Raw genomic sequence first — 11,652 nt, 5'->3', positions numbered from 1 at the left:
TTAGGGGAGGGGAGAATTTTGTGTTTTAACCAATTTTTTTTTTTACTATTAAACTTGATGATTAAGATAATATGAATATATTTGATATTTTTTTTTCAATTTTTATGTTGGTTAACCAGACTCTTACAAATTGACAACCAAAATACCGATTAGTTACTTCTTAAAAAAAAAAAAAAATACCGATTAGTTTTGACTTTTTTTTTTCTTCATATTTTTCATTTAACAAAATATAAGACAATATGTGAGAAGCCCCAACCTTCAGATCTTGAATGAATATGTAAATTGTGTATTATTATTTCTCATAAACTACGGCTCAATTGTCAATATTTTTCCTCTTAAATTGAATATTTTACATTAAAAATTTTCACTTATTTTAATTATATGGAAAAATAAGAAATTCATAAACTTTACAAAAATAAATAAAAAATTTTAAATTCTACCGGACAAAATCAAAATTACCTTAAACTCTCTTTAGGCAATTTACACTCAAATCTAAAATGAAAAACATCCCTTTATTTCTAAAAAAAAAAGAAAAAGAAAAAGGTATTGAGTTTACAACATAAGTAGAACAAAAAGAGAGAGGAAATTATAAGGCTTTTACCCTTGGCATAATTTAAGAAATTATAGCACTCTAATTCTTAGGGTTCATTGGTATCTTTAGTTCTCTAGTGACTTATTTGGTTAAATATAGTTTTTGATAACTTTTATATTAAACAAAGGTTAAAATGCAAAACACATCCTCTAAGTTTTACTATAATTTATTTTAGTTCTCTAATTTTGTTTTCGTTCATTTTAGTTAGGGGTGTGTATGGGCTGGGTTAAGGAGTTTTTTCAACCCCATCCACAATGGTGGGTTCAAAAATCCAACTCATCATAGGGACCCAACCCCCATGTGGATAGGTTGGATCGGGTTAGACCCATGGTTGTATAAATATTTTTTAATTACTATTATTAATATTAAATTGAGAAATAAAATAACACGGCCACAAATAAAAGCAAATTTATAACCAAATAATCCTAAACATAACACTAAACTAACATAAATTATATGAGGAAAACTTAGGGTTTAAGTTTAATTTAGGAAGATGAGTAAAAAAGTAAATAACAAAATTGTATAATATATTTTTAAATTTAAATATATATTAAATATAGATGGGTCGGATCGAATTATGTAGATTTATGAATTTTATGACCAAAACCCAATCCAACTCACTGTAATTTTTTTTTTACTACCCAACCCAACCTACCAACTCCTAAAAACCGATCCAACCTAGCGGGTTGGGTTGGACCAGGTTGGTTTTGGCTGCACTCCTAATTTAAGTCATCTAAGTCCCAAGTTTATTCAATTAAAGTCTCTTCGTCAATTTTTGTTAGTTTTTTAAATTATGGAAAATATTTTTTAATTTAAAATTTTTGAAAAAAAAGAAGAATAACATTTAGATAATTAACTGCAATATTTAACAAAATTTGATGTAGAGACTTTAATTGAATAGATTTGAAATTTAAATGATTGAAATGAACGGAAAAAAAAAATTAGAAGGCTGGAATAAATTTTGATAAAAAATAGAAGGTAAATTTAGCATTTTAGCTTTTAAATAAATATTTCTTATAAAAAAAGCTTTAAAAAATATGTGATAAAAAAAACTAACAAATTTACTTATTTTAAAAATATTAATCTTCATATAAAAAAATATAAAGAAGTCCACAGTTCACACGAGCGCACGCGCGCAAGGCCTTGTACTTTGAGATCGGTTCTCAAACTCGTAACCGGGTTTATATAACAAACTACTTGTACTTCCCAAATAACCCTCACGTTCTCTCTCTCTCTCTCTCTCAAAATCGCTCTGCTCTACCACCTCTTCCTCTCTCTCTCTCTCTCTCTCTCTCTCTCTCACACACACACACATAAAACTCACACTCCCACTTAAAACCCAAACACAAACATTACAATTACACATACTCTCTCTCTTGCTCTCTAAATTACCCGCCAAAAAGGTCTCTAATTAACGTACCCTAATTTTAAAAAACCCACAAACGAACCAAATTTCAAAACCCCCCACACAAACACGCACGCACAAACTCTCCCTCCCTCTCTCTCTCTGTCTAAAACGGCGTCGTCTGCGTTTTAAACCGAATGGATCCGACGGTGGAGCCCATCGAAATACCCGACCCGTCGGCGGGAGAGGGAGAATTGACCCGGTCGAGCAAGCGGGCCAAGACTGGGCCTGGGCCGGGGCCGGACCTGAAGAGAGTGGCGGAGATTGTTTTGGTGTTGTCGACGATGGCGAGGATGCGGGGCGGCGGGAAGAGTCCCACGGCGGCGGAGATGGAGTTGATGGCGGAGGCGAGGACGAAGCTTGCGGAGGCTTGTGCTTGCTTTGCTCCTAAGGATTTGATTGGTAGGGAAGCGATTGGGTCGGTTATGGAGGATTTGGGACTCAATGCGAAGCTCAGGGATCAGAGGCTAGGGTTTCGTGGTCCTCCTAAGTTCACTATCAAGGAGAAGCTCGACAATGCCAAGCGAAAGGTACGCCTTCAAATCCTACACCTCTGTTTTCTGTATAGGATGTATTAGGATTTTCAACTGAAGGAGAATTTAGGGATTTATTTGAATATAGTAGGAACAAAAATGATTTGAAGAATTTGAATATGCAATTTAGTAGTTGCTTTTGATTCTTAGGTTTCTTTGGATTGGATATATTTGGATACTTTCAATTGAAAGATAGTTTTGTGATTATTGGTCATGAATTATATCTTCTTTGTATAGGAACAAAAACAGTTAGAAGAAATATAATATGCAATATCTAATAGTTGTTTTGATTCTTAGGTTTCTTTGTTTTGGATATATTAGGATTTTCAATTGAAAGAGAGAGTTTTGCGTTTATTCGTCATGATTAATATCTTTGCTTCAAAAAAAAAAAAAAAAATTTAATTAGGATATGCAATTCAATAGCTATTTTTTTTTTTGGGGGGGGGTATATTTGGATTTTCAATTGAAAGAGAATCGGTTTTGAATAATATTTGCTTCAGGACAAAAACGATTAGAGGAATTAGGATATGCAATCAATGTCTTTTAAGTTTTAGATATTTTTGTTGGACATATTAGGATTTTCAATTGAAAGATGATCTAGTGATTCTTGGTTGCGAATAAAATCTTTGCTTTAGAAACAAAACAATTAGAATTAGGCTTGAATGTGTATTGTCAATCATATAGATCCATCGACTTGAGAGATAAAGAGAAAGGTCTTTTTTTTTGATAAGTAATATAACTTCATTGAATAAAGAAATCAATACAGGGAATGAAAGCAAATAGGCTGTGTACTAAGGAACCAGAAAAAAAAAACTATAAAGCAAAGAAAGTACAACTATCTAACAAATCTGTCAAAGAACTAAAATTAAAATGACCCGAAGCATTTGTCCACTCTAGCAATGTTTGGAGAAAAAACAGTTTCATATCATGAGTTGATCTCTCATACCCTTCAAAAGTATGACCATTCCTCTCCTGCCAAATACCCCACATAAGTCAATGAGGAATCATACTCCAAATCACCATAGACTTATGTCTGCTACATTTATACAAACAACTTGCTAGAAGATCCACAACATGTAATGGCATAACCTAGTGAATCCCAAAAAAAGAAAAAACCATATCCCACAACTCTCTACTTACATGGCAATGTAACATAAAATGATCAATGGACTCCCCATCCTTCTTGCACATGCAATACCAATCCAACACAGTTTCTTTGCATTTCAATGATTTATTTTATTTAGTTATCCACTTAAACCAATGATTTGTTATTTATTATAAGAGATAGCAACGATGGTTGTCTCATCTGACATGTATATATTTTTTTTTCAATGGATTTCATATATTTCTTGATTTTTTATTATTATTTGATGTTGTTAATGCAAAAATATAGTGGACAAAGCTGTTGCTGACAAACTGAAAGTGGTGGCGTGAGTCATGGCTTAGGTTGAAGAGAATTATTGTTATTTGGATAGGTATAGTAATTTTGTGTGTGTGTGTGTGTGTGTGCAATTATGTTATTTCTAAGCTGCTATGTTGGTCAGGTAGTTCGAAGCCATGCAATCATACGAGTGTGCTTAGGTCATAGTATTATTCTTTTAATCTTCTAGTCTATGTTATACTATGTCCCTATATATATATATTAAATTGATAATAACAATAACTTATTAGGGTTCTTCCAAATTATCAAACTACTTTCAAGGATTTAGTTTTTAATCGATAATGTGCTAAATGATGAAATTATTCTCTGATATACAAGTTAATATACAGCAGAAAATGATGGATTTTTTTGCTTTATTTTTTGGTTCCTTTCCCCTAGATGGATGAGTCCAAGCATTTTACTGCACATGCTACTACATATACTTCTCACCCCTCTACATTAAGCGACATCCGTGGGGCACCGCATACTGCCCGTATCTTTCCATCAGATAAACCAAGTAATCCGCCAATTTCTTCTGGAGCCATCCCGGCTTCTTCACCTTTAGGTCATGCTTCTCCAGCAACTTCTACATCCTTGCCAACCAATGAAGTTCGACCAGTTATGGTTTCTAGAGGATTGCCTAGCAGTAATCTAGGAAGAGACTCTTCTTCCTTGCCATTGCAGAAAGTTGAAAAACCACATTTCAAATCGGATGGAGGATTAAATGGGTCTTCTTTTGCATCACAAGTACAAGGTAACTTTCCCCTCTTGTAAACTTTGATGGAAATACACTTCCATTCTGCAAAATAATCTTAAGATTTCTGAGTTTGTTATGTTTGCTACTTAATATAGAAATGAAAAAAATATCAACCAGGAAAAGCTTAGATAGCCTGCTTTGAGATATCTAGCAGGCATATTACATATGACAATTAAAAAGCTATTATTTCTCTTTGATTGGTCTCAGTGTTGTGGTCTCTCGGATTGTTCTACACTTATGGATTTTCTTTTGTCTCTTAGAATAGCTTAGTGGCTGCTTGTTACTTTTTGTTTCTTTTTACTCTCTGTTCACTACGGTGAACTCTATGTATTTTTCCTTCTATTCATTTTTCAATAATATTTTCTTCTTACTTAAAAAAAAGAAAAGAAAAGAAAGTAGCTTGTTAAGACAATTGGGTTTTTGCACATGCTTAATTTTTTCTTTTTTATTTTATTTGGGGTGGTGTTGGGGTTGGGGTGGTTGTGGGAGGTGGAGTTAGGATGGTAACTTTTTATTTTATTGGTGAGGTACACACACACCCAATGGGGTATTGAACCCACAACCTCACTCTCCACCTAGAACTTATTGGGGGGGGGGGGGGGGAGAGGTGCCATATAAGTTAAAACTCATTGGCTTAGGATGGTAACTTTCAGTCAACATTGCCCATTTTCTCATGTCAGCATGGGGTTTGCTAGAACTACTGTGATGGTTCTTTCAATTTCCTTAAGCTATTGAATGTTATAATTCTTTAATCTTCATATATTTTCTGTTTGCAGCAAATTCTTCTGTGAACCATCCACTGGTAAATGCTCCTACATGGTCCATACAAACCCAATCTTCCTCTAAAGCTAAAAGTGTGCAAGAAAACAAGGTTCCAAATCATACGCCTACCAAGGTTGAGGGAACTGTTGATGTAAGTGCGTCATGTGTTGCTCCTCAAGTAGTGAGAGATCAGAGCTTTAGGCCATTTATAACTCAGTCAGCAGCTGGAAATTTGCCTACTACACATCAGCCCATGCAGGGCATGAGCTTTGTCCAACCCCCTTCTCTTGGTAATAATCACAATGAAATCGCTAAGCTTATTCAGAAGTTTTTACAACCACAGCGTCCAGATCATCCTAAATGGACTCCCCCATCAAGGGATTACATGAATAAGGCTTTAACTTGCCAATATTGCCAGGTTACCATCAATGAGGTGGATAATGTACTTCTTTGTGATGCTTGTGAGAAAGGGTATCACTTAAAGTGTCTGCAGCCTACTCAAAAGGGAATTCCTAGAGGCGAGTGGCACTGCATGAGGTGCATGACCTTGACCCAGGGGAAACCTTTGCCCCCTAAATATGGTCGTGTCATGAGAAGTAGTACGAATCAATTAAATGTGCCTCCCAACATAGCTGCAAAGGCATCATCTTCTGAGAAGAAAGTAGAAACTTTAGATCCAAAGGTCAATCAGCAGAAGATTACAGCAAATGGAAGCTCTGATCTACAAAGCCTCACATGTACTGGTAGTGCAGGCACCAATCATGTTGAATCAGCATCTGATATGAAGATTTCAAATGCAAGAGAAACTCAAGGGAATGATGTTATATCAAGTAGTAAAATTACTGATGACAAACCTTTGTCTGGGCCAGCTTCTGGTTCTCCTTCTGTTGCCTCATCAATTTTAATGTCTGCTGAACAAATAAAAGACTCTGAATTATCTCTACATGAAGAGAAATCTTGTGAACAAAAAATAGAGCTTCCTCCTAAAGTAGATGAAACTATTAGTAATAAGTCTGATGATTCTCAACCCTCACACAATTCACAAGTTGTTGACCGGGCAGTCTTGCCAGACCGTGCTGATGTCCCATCAAAGAATTGTCATGACAAAGATCTCAATGTCAAAGAACCAGAAAAATCACATATAAGAGAAAATCTTGACTGTACTTCAGGAAATGATATCAAGCAAGATGACCAACTTGTTGCTCAGGCAAATCCTTCAGGAGGTTCTCAAACTGGTACTGAGGCTAGCGAACACTCTGGGTTTCCTTTGGATGGCTTGTGTGGTGTTGAATGGATTGACAATGTTGTTCAAGTTTTAGATGGGAAATCATTTTACCAGTCTTGCAGGGTCAATGGAGTAACCTATAAGCTGCAGGATCATGCTCTTTTCCGTGCAAACCATGGTGAATTGATACCATCTAAGCTTCAGGCGAGTGAATTATCAGACATTCTATGACACTTCTAGATTTATTGCTTGTGCACTTACAACCAAGAGACCACTAAATTTGGTTTTTAGATCTGATACGAGCCATTTCTCTGGGTTACAATTTGTATTGAACTGTTTTAGATCTTTTCTGTTTTGGAATTGCTTATCATTTGTTTCATCTTCCAAGAAAATTTTATCTACTATAGGTTATAATATGGAATATGCTTGATTTTTGTTCTTTGATTGCAGTCCATGTGGGAGGATAGCAAAACTGGGTCAAAGTGGGTTATAGTTACAAGGTGCTACTTTCCTCGTGACTTGCCAGAGAATGTTGGACGCCCATGTGCCCCTGAAAACAATGAGGTGAACAATTCTCTTATATACATGTATTTCTGTATTAATTTTTTAAGATTTCATGTCAACATGAAAATTCTGTGGTTGTTTAATTGGTTGACCTATTGAGATTTTGGTCATATGGATGCACCCACAGCCAGATGGAACTTATTTAAAAATAGCATAGTCCATTGTGGTCTAAAAGTAGCATACTCCATTGGGGTTGCATTCAATGTACTCTTTTATGTTAGTTAATTGGAATTCTGCTCTCTCCCCCTTCTTAATTTGGCATATGAATGGATGGTATGCAAGAATACATTATGCAATGTTGATACAAACTTGTTGCTCCGTCATAGGTGTATGAATCAAATCATGAAAGCACAATAATGGCTGGTTTGATCCAAGGCCCATGTGAAGTTCTCCCTCCTGCCAAGTTTAGTGAGGAAAATGAAAGACGAAGCCAGGCAGGACCTGATGCAAATATGGGATTACAGCCTATTTTCCTGTGCAAGTATGTTTCATCATTACCTACTCTTCATGCAATTGCTTCAGTACTTATGTTTTCCTTCTAAAGGAAGAGTAGAGAGAATGTTTCTTGTACATGGTTACAGGAGTGTGCAACACATGGAAACATAACATTTTTTTGTAACGATATTTCTGAAAATATGCATTATTTGAAGTGTATATGTAATTTTAATGTATTTTATTGATCTTATTAAACCCTTAGGTTGTCAATGAGCTCTGGCTCAAGTGAGACTTTCTTCTCTCACAAGGGTGTAGGATGAGGTTGTGGGTTGAAAACTTTCTTGGTGCAAGTTCAACTTATCAATAATGAATATATATATATAGAGAGAGAGAGAGAAAGCAAAGAGATGGAAGAGATTGAGGGGAAATACTGCAAATAGATTACATATATTTGAAGTTTATTACACTATTCTGGTGAAATTATGTAAATGTTCCTATTTTTAGTGAGATAACAAGTATCATGACATGTCACTTATAAAAGAAGAACAACAATTATCATGGCATGCCTTCTCAAATGACTTTCTTGTTAAAGAGTACTTTTCCTAAATCTTTCCGCTTGACATTTGTTTGAGATCATTTTACTCTCCAACTCACCCCTACCCTGAATAAAGTCTTTTATCCACTCCATTAGGGTGTGGGGGCAGTGGTCCAGTTAAATGTGCCCCATTGTTATCATCCCCATGTGGGTGGGTGCTGGTCTTGCTGTGATTTATGTGCAAATCCCATCGTGCTAGATGAAGACAGTCCAGTGCTTAGTATTGTGGTAATAACTAACAAGTAACAATGCAGTTTTGCATAATATTTATGTATTTTTTTTTTCTTTGCCAAACCAAATTTGATACCTGAATATTCGGTTTGATAACCTGCCACTAAACAAATTGATGCCGATAGCTATAAGAATACACAAGACATAACTTTTACTTGTTAAAATATCAATTAAGGTTATTTTTTTACTCAAATATTAGTTTTTAAACTTCTTTTTTATTTTATTTTTTATTTTTATGTTTCCAAATATCATATATTAACTTTGACAGTTATCTTTACATTATATATTTATGTAAGATATACATATATACACACACACTTTCCTATTAAAAGTTAATTACAATATAGAGTCTACACAAACTAAAAACAAGTTTTAATATAAGTTTAGACAAACTACAAGTTAACCCAAACCTGGTTCTAAGTTGAGTCTAGACAAACTAGGCATAAAACAAAACCAGATTTCTTTGATTCAGGCTCAGCTATAGCAGAACTAAACCAATTTTGTGGTTTGCTAAACAGTAAACACCCCGTAGATCTTTGGATGTTTACTAAACTGCATTAGTATATGCTTTGTGTATGTGACCATAAGGAGACGTAACAAATGGATAAGGTAGAGAGGTAAGTTTAGACATGGCATATTAGAACTGATGGCTATTATCAAAATAACCAGCACTTTTTTTTATATGTCTAAGTAGAGAATTAATTGGATGATCTTGGCTCTTCTTTAATGGGAGAATGATGTTGTTTTGCAGATGGGTTTATGATGAATTTAAAGGGCTGTTTCAACCTGTTTACAGTTAATCTGGTCATGCTAATATTTTGGTGACTGATTTGGTTTTTGTTTGTTGCACCTTTTAGGTGCTCCCTCTGATCAGGTATTTGATATGTGTTTTTCTAACTGATTCCTTATTTATTTCTAGCCCTTTTATTTATGTCAATAATCTTTGGTCATTTATAGCATGGGAGTATGGGACTCATAAAATTAGCTGCAGAGACAATTTTTTTTGGCATAATAATGTTCTGTAATGTAGAATGCTTTCTGGGGAAAAAAAATTCATAAAATAATAATTATGGATTGGGGGCTTTTTGGTTGATGATTCAGATCACTATGTGGTTAATTGAGTCAACAAGGAATACTTTTTTCACTTTTATTTGAGAACATGGAGATAATTTGCTCTAATTCCATTGACCTTGAGTACACAAAGTGAGAGGTAGAGCTAGGGTGGGCAGTGGGAAGGATCTGCAAAGAGAGAAGGTTAAAATAAATTTAAAAAAAATATTTTCTTATAGGCTTAGGTATTCATAATAGTATTCCAAAATTTTAGAGGCTGTATCCGAAATCCTGTTACACATAACATGGTTTAGTAATTTACCAGGAAAGTAGTATGATTTTTCTGGATATGCTGGCCACTGTGACTTTAGTCCAACTAGTGATTTTTTTCTAATGATTTTTTAATTATGGAAACAAGAAAAAAATATTGCCACTTAATGGAGGACATTAGTTATACCTTGATTTCATTAAACATGAATGCTGCTTGCTTTTGAACAATTTTATTTATGCTGTATCAGATGTTCTTGTAAATTCTTACTTTATAGTTCTTCTCTCTTCTCCATTCTTTCCCCATTTTTAATTTGTGAGATTTAATACACATTCTTTGTCTTATGGCCAAAACAAATGGGTGACTTCCCCTTCTCTCTTTGAGTATGTGTTTATTGGAATTTCAAATGGCTGTGGTTGGACCATCTTGTTGACTAGTCTGCTTAGAAACCTTTTCAACCTCTCTATGATAACCCCAAGGGTTAACACAATTAAGTGGGGATCTCGACTCGTGAAGTGGAAGTCACTAGTTCAAATCTTCCCTTTCCCATCCTCAACACCCCTAACACACCCCCCCCCCTCCCCCCCCCCCCCCCCCCCAACAAAAAAAACACCCCGTGCGCGCACGGGGGTTAGCTTCCTTTTACCAAAAATAAAAAAAGAAAAAACTCTTTATTGAAGAATCTGGTAAAGATCAAACAAATCAAGGCTACAAATACAATTTGTAATTTGGATTCATATGCCTTCAATTAGTGTTTATAGGATATGATTTCCATGCAATCTTTAAGAAATTTGGGGGTGCAGTTTCCTGCTACAGTTTCTTGCATATTCTAGCTGATGTGAAGATGTTTTAGAAGTTGGTTTTGGTTAGAGAAATGTCAAGATTGAGATCAATTGCCATGCTATGTGAAACAACCCAAGATGTGTGCACGCATGACACACACGTGCACAAAGTGCTCTCTTGGTATCACAAATCCTGGAGTGGCGTGGAATAATTTGATAGAACCCCAGAGGGAAAAGTTTGTTTGATAATAATGTGTATAAGTTTTCATCTAATCTTGCAATATATGGTGTGGTTTTCATATTTATTCAGTTGGTTGTCATTGTTGAAAATCTTAGGTGTGAATTGAGAATTCTAGGAACTGATGTGTAGCATGCCATATGCGCTTTTATTTGTTTATGTCTCTTCCTCTTCTTCTTCTTCTTCTTCTTCTTCTTCTTAAAGTTCATATTGCTCTTTGCTGAGTTTCTGTGGAGGATCTAATAAAACTATGTGTGTCAGTACAGGTAGTCTATAGCAGATGTGGTATTCAGTGAATTGACGGTTAAGGAAGTTTCAATATTCATTTCCTGTACAATATGTAGCTGTGATCTTAGCTTGTATTATCTTCCAATAGCAATTCAAATTGTAATTTTTTATGCCTCTTTGGTGCTTCATGCCCACTATTACATTATCTCACCCGTAAATTATAGAAGGAATTTCCGCAGATTTTCTTGGACTACTTGAAATATTACATTTATTTTTTAAGAAACCATTTTCTTATGGGAAAAAATGTAGTGGTTTTAATTTGATTCCTTTTACTGGTACTCTGTAAAGTAAAAAGCAACCTCCCTGTTATACAGCAAAGAGTCAGCACAAATATTAGGATTGCCTATTCAAGGATAATGGGGAATCCCCTCCTTCCCTTTCAATCCCTTTTCATTTAGTTACCGTAATATGGACACAAAAAATGAAGGTAGAGTTAGGTAGTGATGCGTCTTCTGAAGTTCTTCAGGCAAGACTTTGTGAATGCATATGTTGGAACACCATGTGAAG

General features: G+C 34.9%; 1 protein-coding gene across 2 annotated transcripts; it reads left to right on the top strand.

Moving 5' to 3' along the window:
• Positions 1–1,838: 1,838 nt before the first annotated feature.
• On the top strand, positions 1,839–11,325 carry LOC112029891 (uncharacterized). Of its 2 annotated transcripts, none has more exons than XM_065781715.1 (7): positions 1,839–2,527; positions 4,350–4,704; positions 5,484–6,898; positions 7,145–7,258; positions 7,585–7,739; positions 9,271–9,393; positions 11,124–11,325. In XM_065781715.1, exons 1-6 carry the CDS (start codon positions 2,135–2,137, stop codon positions 9,317–9,319), a joined length of 2,481 nt encoding a protein of 826 aa, XP_065637787.1. In that variant the 5' UTR covers positions 1,839–2,134; the 3' UTR covers positions 9,320–9,393; positions 11,124–11,325. The 2 variants fall into 2 exon arrangements, with proteins under 2 accessions (XP_065637787.1, XP_065637788.1); XM_065781716.1 differs by having other exon boundaries at positions 11,119–11,325.
• Positions 11,326–11,652: the final 327 nt, after the last annotated feature.

This window comes from Quercus suber, unplaced genomic scaffold (genome assembly GCF_002906115.3).
Source record: "Quercus suber isolate HL8 unplaced genomic scaffold, Cork oak 2.0 scaffold_276, whole genome shotgun sequence".
NCBI classification, from domain to species: Eukaryota; Viridiplantae; Streptophyta; class Magnoliopsida; order Fagales; family Fagaceae; genus Quercus; species Quercus suber.
This window is presented reverse-complemented; position numbering and strand designations above follow the sequence as displayed.

Bases quoted from the DNA above. Each gene is read 5' to 3' on its own strand.
- LOC112029891 (XM_065781715.1), top strand. From the start codon at position 2,135: ATGGATCCGACGGTGGAGCCCATCGAAATACCCGACCCGTCGGCGGGA. The intron at 4,705-5,483 runs GTAACTTTCCCC...TTCTGTTTGCAG, and splicing joins TTTTGCATCACAAGTACAAG to CAAATTCTTCTGTGAACCAT. The intron at 7,259-7,584 runs GTGAACAATTCT...GCTCCGTCATAG, and splicing joins GTGCCCCTGAAAACAATGAG to GTGTATGAATCAAATCATGA.